Source organism: Bos taurus, chromosome 2, assembly GCF_002263795.3.
Source record: "Bos taurus isolate L1 Dominette 01449 registration number 42190680 breed Hereford chromosome 2, ARS-UCD2.0, whole genome shotgun sequence".
Classification (NCBI taxonomy): Eukaryota; Metazoa; Chordata; class Mammalia; order Artiodactyla; family Bovidae; genus Bos; species Bos taurus.
In genome coordinates, this window is record NC_037329.1 from 30,031,057 (window position 1) to 30,056,374 (window position 25,318).

Here is a 25,318-nt window from a genome sequence, read left to right on the forward strand (position 1 = left end):
TGTTCATAACTTTGTGGATTTCATAAAGTTTATCCCCTCAAAATTGCTGTCTGATGTCAAAAATATTAAAAAAAAAATGACTTTTTAATCGTTTTCCCTCTAATATATTGAACTTTCTCCTTATGTCAGCATGAAAAAAAATTGTGAAAGTATCAGAAAATAGAATTAAGGATAAATGATCAATTCTAAAGGATATAATATCTGATACTGTGATAAGAGATTTCCATAACTATCCTGAACTAAAATTACAGTTTCTTCAAAATATGTGTAGTAATTGTATAGTGGCAAATATAACAAAATAATAGGAATATTGACAGTAGATTAAAAATTAATAGTAAAAATAATTGATTTTAACTAGATAATGATAAGATTTTAGAATTAAATTTTGAAACAAAGTTCAAGACTGGAAACATTGAGAACTTTTTCATAAAAACTGATAATAAGTTTTGTGTTTACTCTTAGCTCCGAGTTTTCAAGTTAGCAAAATCTTGGCCAACACTGAACATGCTGATCAAGATCATTGGCAATTCAGTGGGGGCTCTGGGAAACCTAACCTTGGTGTTGGCCATCATCGTCTTCATTTTTGCTGTGGTTGGCATGCAGCTCTTTGGTAAGAGCTACAAAGAATGTGTTTGCAAGATCAATGAAGACTGCACACTCCCACGCTGGCACATGAATGACTTCTTCCACTCCTTCCTGATTGTGTTCCGGGTGCTGTGTGGAGAGTGGATAGAGACCATGTGGGACTGCATGGAGGTCGCCGGTCAAGCCATGTGCCTTATTGTTTACATGATGGTCATGGTCATTGGAAACCTGGTGGTATGTAATCGCCTGTTCATACATTTAAAATTCTCCATAGAAAATTATTATATGATGATATGATCATTTATTTTTATAATTATAGGGTTAATTAGGTCTAAAGTCATTAATTGTAATAGAATATTGACTATTTTAATCCAGTGAAGAACAGAAAAGATAATGAGTTATTGTCTTAATTTCTCTGCCAGATAATGCTTATTTATAGCTTTCACAATATTTATTTTAATGGAAAGTTTTCATTTTTCTACTTCTTTCATTTTGATAGTAATGTCATATGAATTAATCCATGGTTTTCATATCTTTTAAATGTTGATTCAAACATGAAGCTATGCTGGTAAACAGAATATGATTAAATTAATAATAACAAAATGAATTTATAATGGAACAAGGCAAATGGAAGGCCTAGTCCTGCTGTGTTAGTCATATATAAGACTAGCATCTATAACAAGTATCGGCAAACTATATGGCCCAAGGGCCAAATCCTGCGCACTGCCCGTTTTTGTATGATTCCTGCAAAGCTAAAATGTTTTCTACATTTTAAAGTAGTTTAAAAATATAAAGAAAAATATTTTTTTGGCACAGGGAAATTAAATGAAATTCAAATTATAGTTTCTATAAGCAAAATTTATTGAAAACAGATATGGTTATTCATTTTCATGTTGTCTGTAGCTGTTTTACTCTACATAGACAGAGATCCTCTGTCCTACAAAGCCTAAATAATTTACCACCTGGCCCTTTTACAGAAAAAGTTTGCCCACCACTACTCTATAGCATCTCTTTTACAAGTGATCTGCTTCTCCATTACTGTTTTCTTAGCTTGTATGCCTTCTGTTTCCTTCTATCTTATACCTACCTGTTGGTGGGAATATTCAAGCTTAGAGGCAGGAGAAAATTGCAATAAAATGCTTTTCAGTGGCTCACTTCAGTTTTCAAAGCCATCATGTTCATTTGATGTAGTTGGTCAGCCAGTCATCAAGTATGGTTGTATATGGTAACAGCCATATGATTAGGACCTTCACTTCCCATTGACTTGAAAACAAGTTGCTAGATTTTTTTTTTTTTATCCTTGTAGCCCCCATGACAGCTTGATAGTTGGTAAGAGAGTAGACGTAAATGTTCTCACTGCAAAAAAATAGTGGTAATTATGAGACATGATGGAGGTGTTCCTTGACACTATGGTGGTAATCATTTTGCTGTCTATATGCTCATCAAACCATGTTGTACACTTTAAACTTATACAATGTAATATGATAATTATATCTCAATAAAGCTGGAAAAGCTAAATCTAATTACAAATTTGAAGGGAAAAAAACTATTAATATTTGCAATGATTAAGAAAACTAAAGGGAAAATGAGCCCTTGGTTTGTCATCACCATTCTTATTAGAACACACACACATCAACCAACATATATTTTATAGCAAAAAATACTTTTTTATTGACAATGAAGACCAACAGGAAAATAGTCTCAAAATTTCTTAATGATTCATCAAATTGATTTCTGTGATTTTCTCTCCCCTCCATCTCAGATTCTTCTCTTAAGCCTGATATATTAACACAGACATTTTTTTTTGACATTTTTTTACTTATGCTTTTCTACTTACATTTCTGAGAAATTATTCTAGATGTGACCAAAATTAGTGGTGAGTCCTTTTTCCTCAGTTTGGTATAATTTTGATTGTTTAAATGTGAAGTAGATGTTTCTGGCCATGAAAAGACTTACACGAAAGGGTTTTTCAGTTATCTTTTTTTTATATAAAATATTTTTAAAATATAATTTACATATTTTGAGCCCTCTGTGAGAATTTTTTTAAAAATAATATTCAGTTTACTTGTACCCTTACCTCTAGGAGGAAAACAGAAATGGTTTTGCACACAAAATTTTGCTTCAAGGACAGGAGTTATCCTGACCTGTTTTATAATATTTTCCAGGGCCAAAATGATTGACAGTAAAGCCACCCAATCATAATGCCATTATCTCATTTGAATTGGGTTCAATGGGCAGATCTTTTTCTTTGCTTTAAAAGTCTCATTAAGTTGCAAGTTGGCACAATTCTTGGACAGAATATTTTATTACAGGAACTCTGAAAGCATTATATGTTCCACTTATTTCAATAAGTGAAGTTTATCTTCTGGGAAAAGTAAACGCAGATCTTGGCTTAAGTTACCTTCAGCACAACAGACACTAGTCACAATTTTCTTGTTCTACTTGTTTCTCACAGGTAACAAATATTAAGTAAAGGCAAATGTCAAGAGGGCATTTTAGGTGCATAAAAGAGAATTTGGACACAGGTTTTCTGCTGTAGAAATGAGTTTAGGAATGACATCACGGTAATGGTGAGGGAGCATTCTCTTTGCTCCTCATGCTGGCCCTTTAAGGGTCGGGCTGACCTCTGCTCCAGCGTTCACAGAGGCTCACACATGGGAGATTGATGAGAACTCTAGCTTCTCCTCTGCTGCCCCATCCTGTGTTCTTATCTATGGATGAAGATGTATAGAGCTCTTCATTGCTGGTTTGGATTTTGGCCTATATTTCAGAAAACTGTATTTATGTTCTTTTTTATTTCCCATCTCCCTGTTTCTCCAACCCTATTCTCCTCCTGACATAGGTCCTCAACCTATTTCTTGCTTTATTACTGAGCTCATTTAGTTCAGACAATCTTACAGCCATTGAAGAAGACACTGATGCAAACAACCTCCAGATTGCAGTGGCCAGAATTAAGAAGGGAATAAAGTACGTGAAACAAACCTTACGGGAGTTTGTTCTAAAAGCATTTTCCAAAAAGCCAAAGATTTCCAAAGAGATTAGACAAACAGAAGATCTAAATTGTAAAAAGGAAAACTACATCTCTAACCGCACACTTGCTGAAATGAGCAAGGATCACAAATTCCACAAAGAAAAAGATAAAACCAGTGGTTTTGGAAACAGCATGGACAAATACTTAATGGAAGAAAGTGATGGTCAGTCATTTATTCATAATCCCAGCCTCACAGTGACAGTACCAATTGCACCTGGGGAATCTGATTTGGAAATTATGAACACTGAGGAACTTAGCAGTGATTCAGATAGCGAATACAGCAAAGGGGTAAGATTGTTTTTTACATATATTGTTTAATGTTATTTATTATGAGTTAAAATTTCAGATTTTTGCTGTCATGAATTCTTTTCTAATATGCATACTAATAGGTACTTTGTGAATTTGTACAGTAACTTCCTGAAGGTGCACGTGGTAAGGTTTTACCTACTGGTTCTTAATAACTGATACGATCTTATTTAGCTAGATTTGAAAGTTTGGGAATATGTAAGTCTTCCTTTCCTTTATTCCGTTTGTCATCAACGGTAAAGTCATACGCGGTCTGCTTTAATCGTGTCTGTTGAACCCACAGCTCTTCTCCATCACCTTTGCCTTTGCCCTCTGCTTGGCTAAGCCATTTCCACATGGTGTCCCCACCGATATCTCTGCCTGCATTTTCCATCTACTCTAATCCATCTGTTTGATTAATTTTACTCAGGTCCAATCCTAATCACATCACTCCTTTGAAGTATCCTTGATCCCCAAGATAGATTTGAATTGTACACTGTAGGTAAAAGCCTTCATATCATGCCCTCACAACCAACTGACTGGCTGTGTCACCCTGGGGCTCCTACCCCTGAACCAAGCCAGTTTTCTTCTGGGCCACATACAACTCACAACCTGCGGGATTTTGCTTGGGGTCTCCTTCTTCAGTCAAAATCCTGAGTACGCCCTTTAAGACACAGCCCTCAGTTTCCTTGTATATAAAATTATTAGCCCTTATTAGGAGCTAGGTGACGGTTAAATGAATTGCACATGTAAAATGCTTAGAACAGTATTCACAGTGCTCAGAAGTTGTACTGATTATTTAGCATTATATTTTATATTCTTAAAAAATTATTATATGCATCAAATGGTACTATAAACTCATTGAGAACAGGAAGCTTCATTACAACTTTTTTGTATCCTCCTTCCCCACCTCCAGGGGCATATATTCAAAGTATTATTGAGCTGCATTTTTATTAATATAGAATATAATCATAAGTGAGTTTTATGACAGGATTTTTATGGCATCTCTCTAAAGTTTTAAGATACCATTTTACAATATTTTTCCTCTCTTTAGGTCACATCTGAAAATATTTGACACGTATTTCCCAAACATCTTCTATCTGCTTGGCCCTATATTAAGATCTGGGTTTCCCAGGTGGCACAGTGGGAAAGTGAAGAATCCACCTGCCAGTGCAGGAGACCCAAGAGATGTGGGTTCAGTCCCTGCATTGGGAAGAACCGCTGGAGTAGGAAATGACAATCCACTCCAGTATTCTTGCCTGGAGTATTCCATGGACAGAGGAACCTGGCAGGCTACAGTCCTTGGGGTCACAAAGAGTCAGACATGACTGAGTGAAGGAGCACACACACACACACATATTAAGACCTATCCTTCTTAAATTTAGAGTGGATTTTGGAAAAAGATACACAGCTCTGTGTGTATGTGTGCACATGTGCATTGGCCATGTAACCAATACTAGGTACATAGTAAATGCTCAATACTTATTCACTAAATAAATATATGATTAATAAATTATGAATATATGTTTTAAGTAGCCAAAGAAATTATCTCCAAGATCACAAAGTAAGGAATAAAATATTTTATTTTTTATTTTAAAAATCTTTGCGTGGAAGAGGTTAATAACTCCAAAGATTCAGAAGGTATAGTTGTTTTGGTTTGAAAGTAGAAAATTCGATTCCTCATACCCTGTGCAGAAGCAGTAATCTGGGTCTAGACTCATGTGAAAAGAAAAACAAATTCAATTACCCATTTTTCTGCCTACAAAGTTTAGAGTTGTAAAACCCTAACTGCCTAGCAGACTTTCTGAATAAGCTTAGATTCTGGGTGTTAAAGCACTGTGGTAGCTTGGGCTTCCCTTGTGGCTCAGCTGGTAAAGAATCTGCCTGTAGTGCGGGAGACCTGGGTTCGATCCCTCAGTTGGGAAGATCCCCTAGAGAAGGGAAAGGCTACCCACTCCAGTATTCTGGCCTAGAGAATTCCATGGACTATACAGTCCTTGGGGTCGCAAAGAGTCGAACATGACTGAGCAACTTTCACATTTGAGAGGAATAATTTCTTACCTGGTCATTTTTTCTTTGCTCAAAGCTTGTGGCTATCCTTACATGGATCTCCTTAAGTCGCTGGCAAATATCATATTCTTAGTATGTTGAATTATAACATTTTAAAGGGAATCTAATAGACCTGTCCCATATAGCACCTCATTTTCTAATTCAGAAAGCCAGTAAGAGAAAGCAACTTTATCTACAGTTATGAAACTCGTTCAGGGCAGAGCAAAATCAAGTCCCAGTCTTGATGTGCATAAGTCTGCCTTTATTCTCCTGTCTTTGTCCCTTTCAGGGATAAAACTCACATTCCTAATGGGGTTCATACCCAGTTTGTCTCCCCTGGGATACTGAGCCATGCTTCTGAAGAACTTACATATCCTGTGGTATCCAGAGAAGGTTTGTGATGACATAGTATCCAACTCGGAGAAGGCAATGGCACCCCACTCCAGTACTCTTGCCTGGAAAATCCCATGGACGAGGAGCCTGGTAGGCTGCAGTCCATGGGGTCGCTAAGAGTTGGACACAACTGATCGACTTCACTTTCACTTTTCACTTTCATGCATTGGAGAAGGAAATGGCAACCCACTCCAGTGTTCTTGCCTGGAGAATCCCAGGGACAGGGGAGCCTGGCGGGCTGCTGTCTATGGGGTCGCACAGAGTCGGACACGACTGAAGTGACTTAGCAGCAGCAGCCGTATCCAACTGTCTATAATTAATGATTTCATCTGTAAGTTATTTGGTACTGAAATAGACTATTTTAACCATTCATAAAATTACTCTGCCACCTGTCCCATAAACCTTTCCTAAACCTAAAAAGCATGAAATTTAGTGCACTTAAACTGTGTTATCCAAAGACCATTTGATGGTAACTTAATATTTTTAATTATCATTGAGTTTTTTATGACATTGTAGTCATAACTACTTGAGAAAAAGTACATTTTTTCTACTTCATAGAAATGGAAATACGTGGCATCATTTTCGGGAGCTTGAGGCTACCTTGTAGGTCATAATTTAAAATACATAAACTAGTTTCTTTAAGTCATTTGCACAGTATTTGAGTTGGTAAGCCCTAAACAAATTGGAGAAGGAAATGGCAACCCACTCCAGTATTCTTGCCTGGAGAATCCCAGGGACAGAGGAGCCTGATGGGCTTCCGTTTACGGGGTCGCACAGAGTCAGACATGACTGATGCAACTTTGCAGCAGCAGCAGCAAACAAATGTTAGGTATCATGTTTATTATTGTATTCATCATCATTATTAGCCTCTAGAAATTCAGATTTTAAATTATGGGCTTTGAAATTTTGTCCTTAAGACATTTTCCATGACATATCTCAAAAGTGTGTCACCCTGAGTGTATTCAAACCTGCTTGACTATATACTGGACTTGAGAAGTAATGAAATTTCAAGATCTATAAGAAATTTGTTATGTAGTATTAAGCAGTTGCCAACTGTAACAACCTGCATCTAGTCTTCCTCTCCAGTGCCTTGTGATTTAAATGTTTCTAGTTATGACTTGGTTTTATTTTTCAATTCAGAACACTAAAAGGAATTCACATTTCCTTATTTACCTGAAGTGTTTCTACATCATTTCAGGCTAAGCTCTCTGCTCTAATTCCCCTAATCTTCAGCTCCCATTGAGTTCCCAGTTTTTTAATTGCTTATTCTCTCCTTTGTATCTTTCCTATATTTTCATCTTTGAAATAATTCTTGATGAACTTTTCCCAAAAAGGCAAATCATGATTATCCGATAGAAAATATTGCCCAACTGAATGTCGGTTATTTAAGTCTTAAGCACTACCTGGAGTATGGTGAAGAAGGCAGCCTCTGGAGAGAGAATTCTTGCCTTAGATCTTAGCCTTAATATTTACTGTCTCCATGGTTTGAGCAATTTACAAAATCCTCTGGTTATTTTTTTCTAGTTTACTTACATGCAAAATAGAATTATAATCAAGATTACATTATTTGGGTAAACAAACAAGTGCTTGCTGAAAAATAAGTGCCCAATTAACAATTGCCATAGGTATGAAATTGAGTAGTCATGTACATACTGTAAGCAGCTATTTGCTACAGGTTAAATTTTTATGTGTAAAAACAAATGTAGGAGCTTGCTGCAAATGCCCGTTCTGGGCTGCATCCTGCAAATGCTCTCTGTCTAAGTCTGGATGCACTCAGAATCCTTGCCGCGGTGCTCCCAGTGACCACTGTGATGGATTGGTGGGCATAAATGAACCTAATTCATCTCTGGCTTGTCTTGATCCAGGTTTCTGAAAATTCATTTTCTTTATTCAAGGGCTGGGGATATATTCTACATTTGTCTGTTTAAGAATCTGCATTTTGAACAGGGGGAAATAAAATCTCTGACCTTTCCTACTTTCCCCTTCCCCATCTGGAAAATAAATCCACCCTGTCTGTTATGACCTAACATCCTTTTTTTCTTTTTTCTGCCCTCTTCTAGCATTAGCTCTCAGGCAAGTTTTCTTCTTCTGATAGACAGTTAGATATATACACTCCAGAATGAAGGCAAAATACTTTGTCATCAAATACCTTATCAGAAAATGACCAGAGATGAGTTCAAGTAAGGTGTTGAGTAAAATATCTTAAGAGTTTTGAGGCAATAATTGGCATTAGAACGCCAGCATTTCTCTGAGGATGAGTCTGTCTCAGAATCAAGAAAGACATGCTGTCATCTCTAGGGACCCATGAGAATAAGGCTCCTGTCACTGCTTCTCGGAATACACGCTGAACTGATGGCCACCCTCAGAATCAATCTCCTCCTGGGGTGCAGTGCAGCCCTCGGCAAACATTAACACACTGCAGATTTTCACCATTAGCATTGAAGTGCTTCACTATTATGAGCCTCAAATGAAGCATGAAATGCATCCATTCATTCAATAAATATTTATTGAGATCTACTATGCTCCAGGCATTATGCTAATAGTTGCTTAGAGAAAAAAAAAAATTTTTTTTCAGCCAGGTGCAATAATTCAATGTGATTGGCATCTGGCTTAATTTTTTTTTCTGTTTTTAAATCGTGCCAAATCTCAAAATTGAAAGTTGTAAAAAACTAAATTACTAAGCTTTTTTTAATGGAGAGCTCTTTCTTAGAGGGTTAAAGGGACATCCTTTTGTTTTCCGTTATTACAGATTACTTCCTTTTTTGCTTTCAAGATGAAAGAAAAATAACCAGTTTATAGACTTGTGATGTTAATTATAGACTTGTGATGTTAATTTTGAATGTGTGTGTAAATTTCAGGGGAAAACGTTAAATTTATCCATTTTATTTCTCCAAATATTTTAAAACATAACAGTCATGTGGTTTTTGGAATAAATTCTGACAGGTTTCAGAGACGCTGGTAGCTATGAATCTAAAACCCTAAATCTTCTTTAATGCTCTTTTGACGAATGTATTATCAATGCTTGCTAAAGTGAATTTGTTCATCTTGTGTACTCAGCAGAGAGGAAAACATCCTCACAGAAAGATCTCCCCATTCGTTCTTCCTCTATCCAAATGCAAATACTTAGCTTTCCTCAGTGGTTTTTCAGTGTTTTGAAACATTGTCTCCAAGTTGTGATGGAGCTAGCAGAGGTCCTGAGAGAAAGGAGAGAGAGCAATGAAACTTTCAAATTTACCTAATCAAACTTCTCACCTTCAAGGGAGTGTCATTTAAAACATTGCAAAAACAGTTATGCAAAATTTATGTTCTTAAAGGAAGTGAAAGCCACCTAAAGCCCTCATTCACTTTGATTATTGTGGGAGAAAAAATTGCAAAGGAATCCATGAGTAAATATTCCATTAACTGTGGCTATTCATTTTTTCAACTTCCATTTCCTAAGCACCTGCTTGTTGCCGTATGCCTGCTGGATTCTAGAAAGACGTCAGCAGTGTACTCATTTCCTCAGGAGATGTGGTTCAGAGTCTTCTTGGTCTATGGTGTTGTAAAGTGTTGTAAGTGGTAAAGAGTAAAGCTAGGTTCCTACCTTTGAGTTAAAACACCCACAAAAATCAGGAATTATAAATATATATATAAAAATAATTAAAACAGATTTTTTAGAAAACATATTGAGGCAGGATAAGGATAGGGTGACTAACCTTGACAATAAATTGGAGTACTTCACAATGGGGATGCCAGTTGAAGTATGTTTTATGATAAAAAGAATTCATCAGGTGAGAGAAAGAGTAGGGAGAGAAGGGGAGGAATGGAGGGAGACATAGACGAAGAAGGACAAAGAAACACCTTTCTGGTAGATGTAAAAGGCCCAGCCTGTGTGGAAGCATCCAGATACAAAAACACGCATTAAATACATGAGAGGATGGCCACATAGGATGCAGTAGGTGACTGAGGTTGATTGGAGCCAGATAGTGAGTGACGACTTACTGTGATTTGGAGATTGAAGTAGGTTTCTTTTTATTTAACAGAAAGGGAAAACTTTGTCTTGTTGTGTTATTCTTTGTTGTTAGCAGACTTCTACTTTTAAAGGAAGTTTGGGGGTGTAATAAAGGTGAGGAAGCAGAGAGGATGGAAAGTTGTTGCAACCGTCCTAAGGACACTTGATGGAGGCTCAAGGTCAGGGAGTGATGGTGACACTTGGGATAAGTGAAAGACACTTCCAAGCTAAACTATAAGGGCTCAAGGTCTGGATATGTGAATTATGAGCTGTTTCCAAGGGCGTATTCATTTTCTGTGGCTGCCATAACAGCGTATCAGAGACCCGGGGCTTTGTACAACAAGAACTGTATTCTCTGATAGTTCTAGAGGCTGTAAGTCTGAAACTTGTGTGTCAGCAGGGCTATGCTCTCTCAGTGGGCTCTAAAAAGGATTCTCCCTTGCTTTTTCCTAGCTTCTGGTGGTGGTCTTTCATCCTTAGCCTTCATGATTAGCAGCTGCATCACTCTGATCTCTGCTTCTTTTGTCACATGGGATTCTTCCTGTCTTTTCTTTTTATAAGGACACTAATTATATTGGATTAGGGCCCACCTCAGTGACCTCATCTTAACTTGGCTACATCTGCAGAGACCCTCTTTCCATGTAAGTTCATATTCAAAGGTAACAGGCATTAGAACTTCAACATATATTTTGGAAGATACAAAGTAATTCATAATAAAAGAGTTTTGGCTTAGACGACTGGATGGATATTGATGCTGTTAAAAATATGCAGGAGGGAAATATTAAGGGGGTAGGGGAGAGAGAGTTTAATTTGGGGACATCTTAATTGTATTCTACTCACAGGATAGCTAAGTGATAGTGAACAGTAGATATTTGGAGGTTTTAAGAAGATAACTCAGAGTTGTAGACAGCTTGGAATTTTGTATGTAAATTTTAGGTCAGGTTCCCTGGGAAACCAACTGTGAGTAGTGTTTTCAGGTTAAACACCTAACGCCTGTATGAAATGATGGAAGCTAGTTGATTGGGCCGAGGGAGGAGTTGACATGCTCTGCAGTTGTAGCAGAGGGTTCAGCTGGTTCTATAGACATCGCTGGTATGTATGAGCCTTTGGAGTAATCCCAGATCAAAGCAAGGCTCAGGACCTGTGTGCCCTGAACCCATCAGTCATTGGATACAGGTTCTCCCTCCACTCTTCCAGGGAAGGGAGTATGACCTTGGGTAAGGCAGCTCCCTTCTGTATTTCATTTCCCAGAGAGGGACTCAGCTGTGAGCCTTCAGCTGCCAATACTCCTAGAAGGTGGAGGAATGAGTAGCTTGTTTGAAAGGCAGATCTGGGCAGTGCAACCACAGTATCCACTGCAATACAGGGACCACAGGAGGAAGAGGACAAGTGAATAACTTGACAAGTGGACATGAAAGCAAGCACCAAAGAGACCAAGGAGAGAATGTATATATTAGCCACTTTCATATACGCTATATAACTTTCCTCCTTACAGCAACCTGGGAAAGAGGGTGATGTTAATCTATATTCACAGATAACTAAAATGCTAAAGGATTAAGAAATAGTGCAGGTTAGTTGCTGATGTTTCTGAGAGTCATTTTAAATTTGAACTCCAGGCTTTAACCACCTCTAATACATATCATGGAAAGGCAAAAGCATGAGTAGGAATGTATTCTCTGTTATATCCCTGTAATGCTGCAATTCATGGTCAGATTTTCTGTTACAATGGTATTGTGCATTTGCTGATTCATGTTCAGTTTCTAGTCCTCCTTAGTGCTAATTTATTAGCTTATAGTCTACTTTCAAAATATAACACAAAGCAGAACAAAGCACATTCCATGAGAAAATGAGAAGCCAGTCCAATGAGGATGCGTTGAGTAACGGATTCTATTAGATTGAAGGCACATGAAAGGAAGTGGCACCTAAGCTAGACATTAAAGAATGGAGATCATATTTTTGTGTGAATGTGGTAGGGGTGGAAACCCCAGGCAGAGGAACAAACAGTCGTGCTATTCATCTGATTCACTTAATCACTTATCCATCCACCCATTCATCTATTCAGTATTCAGTTTCTGCAAGCCATCATGTTTTGAGAAACTTTGTGTGCTTACTTGTTATTGCTTCCTTTTATTGATTTGATACAAATTTTAAATATTTGCAGTCATCGAGGTTGAATATTTTATGTTTTTTACTATATGGTGGTTTATGTTGAATATTTTATGTGTTTTTACTATGTGGTGGTTTTATTACACTCTTGTCAGGTCTGTCTCTCCTAAGATTTTTGTAAAGTTTTTTTCTGCTAAGAGGCAGTTGCAGGCAGTTTAGATTTCTTCTCATTATTCCATTTTAGAAAATATATTAATTTTTCCAGAAATTCATTTGATTTGGCAATATTCAATTATGCTTCTGGGGGGAGCTGACATCCCTATCTTTTATGCATAGATTCTTACAAAGACAAAACAGAATACCCCTATAGGATTTCACTTAGATCATCTTTTTGCAGATTGGTTCTAAACTGTTTAAAATTTTTTCCCCTTTATTGCATTTGTTCATGTGTCTAAAAATGATGAAATTTTGGTCTGATGTTTTTAAATCAATGTTTCTTAATTGTTATATTTTGATAAATTTGAAAACATTCCTTTCATGTAATATCGTTTGAAATGTCAAAATTAAATCATCAATGCTAATTTTACAGTATGCTTCAAAAACCATATACTGGCACTCTCACCCCACTCCAAAATTGAGGATGACTTCCTTTAAAATGTCTGTTATGAACAGCAAACAGAATGCAAAAGGTTGCCCTCAGAAATTACAGTATTTAATTCATCTCATAAAAAACAGAATGATGTAACTGTTTAGTTCATTGTTTACAGTCTGTGCTATTACTCTGTAGCAAATATATTTCTATGTGTTTAGCATATAGCATGCATTGTCAAATGTAACTAATTTCTACTTACAGGTATGTGACTTTAAACACTTAAATCAGTTGATTAAGCTGTTCCATCATGCTCTACTTCCACACCTCAGTACCTAACTTTCTTACTTCTCACAGGGGTAAAAACAAACTGGATCCATCAAGGATGCAGCTCTGTGCTTTTAACCAGGCAGAGACATATGTGACCACTTTTACACAGGTTACCTAAAAAAAAATTCATACATATGTATATGATATTTTTTTTCAGTGTCATGCATGTTGTTCAGCTACAAAATCTCTCTGCCTGACCCATTGCAAGAAAGTAGAAACATACAATTGTGCCATAGATAAATTGACATCACAGCATGTCACGGGCAGTTCTATCTATTTTTGTTATTCTCTCGATGACTCCCTAGATATATCTCTCATGTCCTTAGGTGATTTCAAGTGCATGAGCTATAGATTTTTATTGGATAGATTATTAAAATAAGGTATAGCATGTAACAGAAACCACTGAAGCAGCATTTAATTTAAAAACCTCTATCAACTTCCCCTCCTAATTTAAGCTTTACAGTTGACCCTTGAACAACAGGGGTTTGAACTGCATGGTTCGACTTATAAAGTGATTTTTTTCAATAGTAAATAATACAGTACTACATGATCCATGGTTGGTTGAATCCACAGTTGCAGAACAGAGGATCTGAGGAACCGTGAGTGTGGAGGGCTGACTGTAAGTTTTAATCAGATGTTAGACTGCATGGAGGATTGTGCCCTGACCCCCATGATGTTCAAGGGTCAACTGTATATGTATAGATATATATCATATTAACTTGTCAGGCTTACTGAGATAAGAGTAGAGTTTTAATATTCTCACCATAACAACAACAACAAAAACGGTGATTATGTGAGGTGAAGGATGTGTTAACTAACCTTATTGTGGTAAACATTTCACCGTATATTCATGTAATCTAATCACCTTGTTTACCTTAAATTTACACAGTGCCATATGTCAATTACATCTCGGGGGAAAAATTAAGATTGTCACATTAAAGTCAGTAAATTAAAATTTTATTAAGAAATATTTTGTGGGAGTATTATTTCAGGTATAAACATAAAAATCTTGTAACAAGAAAAGACCATTCTAGTGCTGGTCTTTTATTCACAGGTTAAGGAAATTGAGGCTCGTGCAGTTTCTGAGGACGCATGTAGAACCCTGAAGACAGAGACAGGGTTACCCAGCTTCTAGGCCAAACTTTGCATATATTTTGAAATAGTTTTAAGCAAAATGATAACTAGGGCTTTATTCCCTTATTGATTCAGTAATTAACATTTGATTTTTATTTGATCATATGTAAAGTGTATCATTAATAATTTACTGGGCCTATGAATGAATGAGTTATAAATGTCTGAAATGATTAATTTGATTCCAGAATCAATTTTATACACTGATGAGAGTAAGTTTCTGATTATGTACATTTGGCGCTCTGTACCTATGGCTTCTGCATGTGCAGATTCAATCAACTAGGGATCAAAAATATTCCAGAAAAGTCCAAATAGCAAAACATGATTTACCTGCATGCCAGCAAGTATTTACATGCATTTGCATTGTATTTACAACTGTTTACATAGCATTCACATTGTATTAGCTATCATAAGTAATTTAGATATGATTTAAACTATAAGGGATATATAAAGTATAAAGGATGTACATAGGCTATATGTAAATACTATACCTTTTTATATAAGGGACTTGAACTTATGCAGATTTTGATATCTTCTGTGTATATCTGTGATTATCTCATAAGGAGATAGATACACAGAGTAGCCTCAAGAAGATAAAAAGTTTAAGTGGAACATATTATGAAGTGGACACTAAATCTGTCAATAAGACATGAAACACTTTCTTAAAATTAGAAACAGATTAATATGAATTGCTATAACTAAAGTCTAACATATAAAAATATGCTACTCAGATATAATATCTTGTTTTAATTTTAGTATAGCTTGTTGAATGACTGAACTGGAAGGAAAAACCCATGTTAATAGGAATCATGCTTTTTTTTATACTTAATAGAGTTCATATTTTTAATTTATTTGTCATTGTTAGAATGTTTCTATTACTGTTTTCAATAATGAAAGCAAAACTTTATCCTGAAGTTCATACACTCTAGGAATAATAATGCTCAGTTTCAAATTTAAAAAGAAGCATATAGTTTGTTCTAGTTTACTTGCAGTTAATTTTAAAGGAATTCCTGAGTAAAAGACATATTTTTGTATTTGAGATTGATGATGATTTAGAGGCAATATTGTCTTAGAAAACTATTTTGCTCCAAAGTGTAGTCAGTCCTCCTTCTAGAACCTAAGTAAAGATACATACATATGCAATAGCATCTATATATGTATAGGTAAAACACTATTTTTGAGAAAACTATTTTTAGAAATACATATAGATACACACATATATATGCATGTATGTGTGTATGTGTGCTTAATTACTAAATTATTATTACTTTTTTCTTGTTATCAAACTATATTAGAGAACATGAGGTGCATATTAAGGAATGGTCATTCTCTAGATAAAGGCTCAGTTGCAAAGAATGACTTGAAATATTTTCTTTGGCAGAAAAAATATATTTTTATCTGTGCCAAATTCTATTTTTACACTGTGTTTGCAATATTAGAAGCCTGGATATATTTTTAAAAAATGGTAATTGTTGTATTATTGGAATTGTCATTCCTTGTCCTTCCTCCTTACAAGTGGATAGTTTTAGGAAATAGTATTCATCATTCAGAGGTACAGGCAGTTTGTTCTTCGTCATTTCTTTTTTTATTATTGATAATTTGTAGCAATCTTAAGTCACAGAGTACGTGCTTTTACCTCACATTTTGCTGTCATGTTTGCCTATGTCCCGATCCTTATTTACCAACTTGCAGTATTCTAGCAGGCCTTAAAAGTAGAACTGTTTAAATATTTGTTCCCAAAACTTTTAAGGTATTCTTTCTGATTTGACCCACTGCATTCCAGCTATTTATATACTCTTCTCTGCAAATAGCACAAAGCCCCTGAATACCAATTGTTGTTTTACCTTTCAAGACCTTGAATGCCAGGGTGAATGCCATTTTCCATTAGAAAGAAGTGGATGAAACTGTAGGATCTGGCTGGGAAGTCTAAAACCAGTCCAATCTTCTTATATGACCAAACTTGCTTGCATTTTTTTGTTTGCTTTTATATGCAAGATCGTATCTTTCAGTCGCATAAATTGTCATGTATTGGACAGAAATTACCCTAGGTACAAGACTTTAAGAAAACAAAGAACTTTTAGTAAAGTGTTTGCTTTGAGTTTCCTGGTGGTGACTGAGATTTTACTTCATTATTTCTCCATTATCTAAAACTATAAACCAATTGATCATAAGATGGAACTGTTAAGTGGGTTTCCTGCTGAATGAACAACAGCTGTTCCCCCAAAGCCTATGCAGCTTCTCTAATATCAATAAACAAAACACTAGGAAAGGAAAAACTCTGTTTTCTTGTCCTTTATTTTAGACAGTGCTGGTGTTTTAGTTGCCCTTAATGTGGAGCCCCATGCAAGGTCACAGGTATGGAGCCCTGTACCAGGGTCACAGGATAAAAATCTCTGGAACTACCAAGCCCCATAGCAACTGTTTCCATGAGCCTCTGGATCTAAACTGGCCAGTTCCCTGACCCCATATTAAGTAAAATACCCACCCTATTATCCACTCCATAGTATCCTAACCAATCACCCAGTGCCACCATTCCAGTAGGAATTTTCTCTGTCTTGAGACTATAAAAAGTGGCTGCTAGCCTGCAAAAGGGTTCGGCTCTCCCTTGAGCCAGCCCACTGTTCTAATGGTGTCTCTCACTCTAATAAACTTTATTCTCTGCTCATTCTGTCTCATGTCTGGAAATTCTTTTCCAACCCACACACAGATCACAACATTTTTGGTGGCCCGTACTTGGACTTGGGGTCTCTTCCCCTACCTCCTCACTTCTCCTTTCTCATAAGGACCCTCTGCAAACAGGCAAGTGGCTGTGGAAGCAGCTGAGGAATTCTGGCCAGGGTTACTCTCCAGTGTAACTCTCCACAGTGAGCGCCACTGCTCACTGGGCCCCAGTAGCTTCCGCCCAAATGGGTGATAGTCTCTCTGACTCCTTTCCAACTGAGGAATAGGCCGACCAATATTGCTCTGGGGCTTGGTCAGTTCCAGAGATTTTTATCCTGTGGCCTCGGTACAGGGCTCCACGCCTGTGAACTTGATATAGGGCTCCACACTTAACTATGTGAGAAAAGAATTTAACTAGTAAATAAACTATTTTGTACTAACCTAAATGGAAGCAAAATGAAAATTTAGACCACAGAGAGGAAAAAATATTTAATATTCCACTGATGAATGATATCTGGTATCATTGATGAATGATGTCTGGTTGCAAAGACACAACTGAGCTAGGAAACTGAACTTAACTGATCTGGTACATTTTTTACCTTGGAGCATTATGTTTTAAATATAATCTTGAGAGAAAGCAGAATTCCAGATAGACCAGAAGAGGATTTGAGGGACTTTATGGGGCCCAGAAGCTAAATCATGTAAAGAAAATAAATACCATTACTCTCAAGATAAAAACAAACATACAAATGGTAATATCATAGGTAATCTCTAGTTTTAAAAGTGCTGAAGAGAGTAGTGTTTGCATTTCTGTAGAAGGTGGGGGGAAAAAGGGGGGCCTTTCAATTGCAAGAGAGAGGAAAGCATATTTTGGCTTTAAATTCAGGTTATCCGGTAATAGAATGGTAAACTTGGAAAACTGGACTTCTAGTCACACAGAGCATAGTATAGAATTCTATCTATAGAATTCTTCTCTAAAGGTGCTTTGATCCTTTGTTATAAAGTTTACCATTTTACTCACTGTAGATTCAGAAACTTCACTATATGTATAAATTGTAAAACGAGGCTGTAAAGTTAAAAGATGCGTGATATTGGATCTAATCAAGTCTTTGAATCTAATAAAGTCTTCCTTGCTTACTGACGTACAGTGGAGCTTTTTAATCACTAATGCTTCCCATAGTTTTTTGTCCTTTTATGGCCAGCCCTTCCTTTTGATTTGCTTCTTTCAACCTTCTTCCTGTCCCTCGTGTTTCTCTGATTTGATGCTCAGGTGAGATAACTATTCTAGACTGTGCTGTTCAAAGAATATCTTTCTTTTGTTGTGTGAAGCAAACAGCCTTATAATACGTACTTTAAATGTGACATCTTTGGGATATTTTCAACACCAGCCGTCCTCTTTGAATAAGGCTTTTGTTGACTTCTGTGTTTCCTCAGTGCTCTATGTTGATAGTGTTTTTTGATTTTGAGTGCTAGACTATCAAGTTATTAGACAATCCTACTTCAAACTTCTCAAGATAAAATATGACCAACATTAATGAGCATCCATACTAGCATGAAGTAGGCTTACAGTGTGAATGCCTATTTCAGGAAATGTCAGTAAGAAATTTGTAAATGACCAACCTAGGGCAGTTTTTCATATGACACCTATATTTAACAGAATCTCTTCTTAAATGCAGTTTTGTAAAAAGCACACCTTCAAGGCAATCAAAAGGAAATGCATAAAGAATAGTTGAGCTTTACTTTGATCATATTTTCAATAGTGAAATAGCTACAGAAGTTTGTAGTCAAGATTAGAATGTTACAAAACTACTTTATTATTTTATGGATACACACTGAATATAGAAAACTATGTCCAAAACACATGTATAATATAATAATTACCTAAAGGAGACATAATCAGGGAGAGAGTGAAGGAGACTTGTATTTTTCATCATATACTACTGTACATTTGAAATTTTTGAGGCAAGTATATAGACTTTATTTAGGAAAGAAGGAAAAAATTAGAAAGTACCTACAGTCATACTATACTAGTGATTCTACTAAAAATTATCCTATTTTTACACTTGTTTCCACTTCTGTGTAGAACACCAAAGACGAAAGATTCTCTGTTGACAAGCAAAGAATAGGCAAAAAGTTTATTTCATATTTTACTAAAAATAAAATCAACATGAAATTATAAAATGACCTATTTATAAAACCAAAGGAGAAATTTTTCATTCTGAAGTATTTATTTTACTGCTTTTAGTATAGTATAGTTATTCTTCCATTTCCAAAATCACAAGAAAGAAAGCTAAATAAATAGCAAATAACTGAATTTATAGAAATGAAAATAACCATATAATTATTTAAAATAACACAAATAATTGACTTGATCTTCTCTGTATACTAAATAAGAATAAAAAACAGTCAGTAGTTAAAATCAGAACACCTACTATGAGATTTGAAAAATTTATCTTCAAGAGAAAAACTTTGTTACAAATGTAAGCCTTTATTTACCCTGTTAAAGAAACTTCTGCTTTAGTAAGTACTAAATTTAAAAGCTGAATAGATTAAAACTAAACTATCTATATTGCTAGGACATGCACATAAATATTTGAAAGTATATACAGTACTGAAATTACTACTGTGTGAATACTTAGTACATTCCCAGGAAAGCATTGATTTCCTAAAAACATTCTAAAGATTGAATTTGAAAGCCACAAGAATTTGACTTGTGATACAAATTATAGTACATATTGAATATTTTGATAATTTATGTTCCAGTGAGGAATAATTTTGAATAACTGTCATTTATGATATAAAATCTAAGTCAAACTCTGAATTTCATTGACAAAAAAAATTGCCATAAAACTTATGGGGGGTACATTTCAATGGCAAGATATGCTTCGTAAAATCATCTTAGTTTTTACTTATAAATTAACTTGGCATTAATCTGCTTTGTTAATGCTCTTTTGAAGAGTGGGATGCTTTCATTAATTTAACCCATGTTACAGCTCTGCGAATTTTAGTCATTTTATTTAGAAGTTATTACCAGGTGAGAGAAAATCATTATAATTATATCCAAGTGGTCAATGTTTTGGCTAAGGACAGTAAGGAGTTTTTTATTCTATCAACTGTTTCACCCACTGCTTTGCCTCAAATCCAAGCCAGTAACTTTTTTTCAGGATGGCAGTATTTGATTTTAGCTCCACAGAATCAAAGTGTCTTATCTTTCATGTCCCTAAAGGTCAAAATTGAGGGTATCAAATAATTGTAGTCTTTGGATATGGTACTTAAAATTGGTTTTTGTGGTAGTTGGCACAATAGGACATATTAGTAATTACAAATTTCCCCATTGTTTCCAGGAGTAATAAATATTTTAAAACCTTAAGTCTTACGGAATATCCAGTCTTATAATTAATTTGTATTTGCTTTAAAGTAATTTTAGATGAATACAATCAGTTTAAATAACCTACTTCTTAAATGAAATTTTATATTGATATTGTTAATTCATAATATTTTTAAAATCTTTGACATTGTGGGAAAAATACTTCTATGCTAATATAGATTAGAAGTATTAATTTTAATAGAGTATTCATAGTTCTTTACTTCAGTTATACAAATAGCTTTCCTTACTTCATTGCTTATGCTCATTACTTTATCAATGCCTTTTTTTTACTGATGTTGAATACTGTGTGGTAATAATAGTGTTGAGAACATAATGTGGTACCCATAAAGCACACTTTTAGCTTCCAAGTCATTCACTAAAAGTTAATAGTCTAGGCTGGGCCTGTGATCTTAATGCAATTCAGGAGACTGAAGAATAAATCTAAATGAAATAAGAATTTTCTCCTTTTTAAAACTTGCATTTTTTTGGGGAATTATTCTTTTAAAAAAAACAAGTAAAGCTGTAATCTTAATAAGAGACTACATGCTGTAATAACTAGAGGTTTCCAATAATCACATGTCATTTAGCAAATGAGAATGAAAATTGAACTCTTCCATTGATGTGCTGCTCCATTATAAAATAATTTTAGGAAAGTCTGACAGAGTTTTGCTACAGTTGCTGTATGTATTTTTTCGAAAAACTTTCTGTGTATCTGTGTGTGGGTAAACATCCTGTTTGATCACAAAGTCCTGGGTGGGAAAAAGCCTGTTTGTGTTATGATCAGTTTCATGATCATAATGACAATGAGTTCATTCCTCTCATGTGTTGGTCTGCCGTGTTCAAGTTCATGGAATCTTTGTTTCAGACTTTGCATGTGGTGCGCGCTTTAGTAGCCAGTATCTCTCGACATTATAAATACTAGTTATGATCTCTTCTACTCTATCCTGAAATTCCATCACTAAGATAGGTGATGATGAATAATTGCTATAGACGTTGACATTCTGATTCTGATACAGTATTTGACTTTTTTGTTTGTTTTGATGAAAGGCCTTCTATCTATATCATCCTGATACATATTCTTAAACCCAAGCAATGATAGAAAAAATATGTTTGGATTTCATTTTACACTAATTTTATTATTTTTTTAAATTTTAAGTATCAACAAGCTTTTTCTGCCAATTGTCAGATCAGACCTTTCCGTTATCAGGTGTTGGCAATTTGGCATTTGTATATTATTGCTGTTAGGGTCTTAGTTGTTCTAAAATAGTAATTAGTTGTATATATAAACTTATATTAAACATAAAACAAAGGTGTGGTCAATACTTTGCAAATGTTATAGTTTACATAAAAATTGTACCTTCAGGCTAATTCTGTCCTAATAATTGTTGACATACTAAAAATAATGAAATGTATTTTGCACAGGATGTGTAGATAGAAAGATCAAGCATAGATGCATTGTAAGGTGACCTGACCTCAGTGTATGTTTATATGTTTTTATGGCCATCGTATTGTTAATCTTTTTTTTCATAACACTTTGCATGACTCTGATGATCAAATATGGTTTTTAACAAGAGATTTGAATTGAACCCTAAATGAACTCTCTGGTGGGGTGGTGATTTCTTTTTAGAGGCTGAACCAATCAAGTTCCTCAGAGTGCAGCACAGTTGATAACCCTGTGCCTGGAGAAGGAGAAGAGGCAGAGGCTGAGCCTGTAAATTCAGATGAGCCAGAGGCCTGTTTTACCGATGGTAAGAGAAAAATTGAGACCTCACTTAACATCCATTTGTTAATGTTTTGGCCTCGGTCTTAAAGCCTAATGCTTACTTGGGATTGATGAATAAACTGTCAGAAGACTCCATTCCATGCTGATTTAGTCATGGCTCTTTGACTAGGCTTCTGTTTCCATACTTATGCTACTAATAGTAATTTAGAATGTTTATGTGTGTGTTATGCTGTAAAGCACTGCCATTTTTTGAGAGAAGCAAATAAGTGTGATACCCGATTAATGGAAATTTGTGTTTGCTCAAATTAGTACTATAAGCAAAACACATGGAGTTTCCTTTAGAAGTATCCCTATTAAAGGCATTTAAGGGTCTCATCTGGAGAAGGCAATGGCACCCTACTCCAATACTCTTGCCTGGAAAATCCCATGGACCGAGGAGCCTGGTGGGCTGCAGTCCATAGGGTTGCTAAGAGTTGGACACGACTGAGCGACTTCACTTTCACTTTTGACTTTCATGCATTGGAGACGGAAATGGCAACCCACTCCAGTGTTCTTGCCTGGAGAATCCCAGGGACGGTGGAGCCTGGTGGGCTACCGTTTATGGAGTCGCACAGAGTCAGACACGACTGAAGTGACTTAGCAGCAGCAGCAGCAGCAGCAGCAGCAAACCCTCTGTGGAAAGTATTAATGCTAAACTATTTCAGACTGTAGGTGCTATTTTACTGAGATCAAACTTTACAAAGGCTATTTTAATCCTATAAAATACCAATGAGAATACTTATATAATAACTTAGAGATATTCATAACTTTTCAAATTCACAACTCTAATTTGAGTCTAGTATATAAGAGATATTACAGAAACACATTTTCAATGAATTATAGCCTTCAACACTGAAAACATGCTGTAAACCAAAGTTTCAGTTGTGTAAGATGAATGCATTCTGAAAATATAACAGGCAACAATATGATTATAGTTAGCAATACTTTATGGTATACTTAAATACACAAAAGGGTAGATCTTATATGTTTTTAATTACCCACCCCCCAAAAAAGAAGAAATTGGTAACTATATGAAGAGATGGCAATTTAATTAGCTTGATTGTGGTGATTATTTCACAGTGTAAACATAACATATTTACAAGCTGTATAACTTAAATTTTTAATTGTCAATTATCTCAATAAAGCTGAAAAAAATGGACAGAATAAGAGAAGAATGTTTGCATACAAAGTCACTTTAATCATGTCTGACTCTTTGCAACCCTATGGGCCGTAGCCCACCAGGCTCCTCTGTCCATGGGATTCTCCAGGCAAGAATACTGAAGTGGGATGCCATGCCCTCCTCTAGGGGATCTTTCCGACCCAGGGGTCAAACCCATGTCTCTGGTGTTTCCTGCCTTGGCAGGCAAGTTGTTTACCACTAGCACCACCTGGCAAGCCCAAAAGAAGAATAGGCAAAATCAGTCTACAAAGGTAGAAGTCAGACTCATACTCACCTTTAGGAGGTACAGATTGGGAAAGGGCATGATGGTGATTTCTGGGTGCTTGAAAATGTTATATCATGACCAACATGGCTATTCCATGAGAACATTAATCTATATAGTTAAAATATATATACTATACTGTATGTACGTTCTCCTCAAGAATTTAAATAAATAGATAAATATATTTTTTAATGACCAGAACACCAAAGAAAATCTATGAGCAAACACACATCTCTTAGTTATATCATTTTGAGCAGCTGTGTTCCACTAGAGACTTTATACTCATTGGACCTGCTGGGGTAAGAGGTTCAGCCTGATGAATTAAACAGGGCAACCAATGAACAATGGCAACCTTCAGCTTATCTACTTATTTTATCCAGTCACCAAATAATCATTAAGTACTTTCTGCCAGGCCTAGGCCTGAGCACTAGACAGAGCAGTTGAAAAATAGAAAAAAGTTTCTTACCCAAATGAAATATGTAAGTATGTAGTAGATCAGATAAGCAATATGTGCTCTAGAGAAGTAAAATGAAAATAGGAGTACCAAGGTCAAGGGGTAGAAGCCTACTACAATATAAGTAGAGTGATCAGAGAAGGACTTTCTAAAAAGATAACACTTGATCAGAGACCTAAAGGAAATTGAAGCAGATATATGAAGGAAGACTGTTCCAAGCAGAATAAGGAAGGCATATGCCCTGAAGTGGGGATATGCACATTTGAAAACAAAATCAAGGGGCCAGTATGAGTCGAACAGATTGAGAGGTGGGAAGATTGGTAAAAGATGAGGTTAGGAAAAAAAAAAAAAAAGATGAGGTTAGAGGTGCAACAGAGGCCAGATCATAAGAGTATTGAAAAAACATAAGAATCTTATTTAGAAGTCTCACAACATGCCATCTTATAAGCAGATGGGTGGGTAGCAAGGGCAGAAGTTGGAAAACCTCTGAATGTTCCTGCAGTAATCCAGGTGAGAAGTGATGGGAAATTAAAAACTACTGTGGGAGTATAAGTGTCTGAATATATTTTGAAGTTAAAGCTGAAGGGATTTGCTGATGGATTAGATGTTGGGTGTTAAAGCTTTCTTTTCTTTAGAAGAGTCAAAGATGACTCCAAGCTTGGGGCCTCTGAGAAATACATAGTCTCCACACGAAGGGTTAAAAATGAGCAGGCTTGGTCTCCATGGGAAATCCACAGTTTGTTTATTTATAGTAGAAATGACCATGACCAAGCTGTGATTGGCTGACAGGCGTTGAGCTAGAATCAATGCCAATTTAGAGCAGTATTTGGCCTTCACAGGTTTTTGTTACCTGAATGGCAGCAGAAAAATCAAGGCAAATGTGTGAGTTAAGTCAGAATAATTGTGTTTTGGTGAAGACGAACACTAACAGGATTTTGTTGTTTATAGTCTCGCATGCATTTTTTCAGCTTCATAACTACCACTTTATCAGTTTGCACCTTATTCCTCTTCACCTTTTTCTCCTCCCTCTTCTTGTGTGTCTTTCTTTAGTTCTTTGTCATTAGTGTTATAATTCAAGGCTTCAGGTTCCTGCCCCAGTTCTAGTACCATTCTTTACTATCCTTAATTCTAAATGTCTTTGC

At 35.8% G+C, this 25,318-nt stretch overlaps 1 protein-coding gene and 1 long non-coding RNA gene across 5 annotated transcripts in view; one reads left to right on the forward strand and one right to left on the reverse strand.

The window, feature by feature from the left end:
* Positions 1-25,318, forward strand: part of SCN9A (sodium voltage-gated channel alpha subunit 9) — a 165,040-nt gene that overhangs the window by 106,426 nt on the left and 33,296 nt on the right. For all 4 annotated transcript variants that reach the window (XM_024975630.2, NM_001110787.3, XM_005202453.5 and 1 more), the window contains 3 exons: positions 463-819; positions 3,428-3,904; positions 22,146-22,266. In XM_024975630.2, the coding sequence (XP_024831398.1) occupies positions 463-819; positions 3,428-3,904; positions 22,146-22,266 (955 nt within the window). The remainder of the gene's footprint in view (positions 1-462; positions 820-3,427; positions 3,905-22,145; positions 22,267-25,318) is intronic.
* LOC112442560 (uncharacterized) overlaps positions 1-25,318 on the reverse strand; it is a 123,572-nt gene that overhangs the window by 18,146 nt on the left and 80,108 nt on the right. The gene's annotated exons all lie outside the window — the stretch shown is intronic.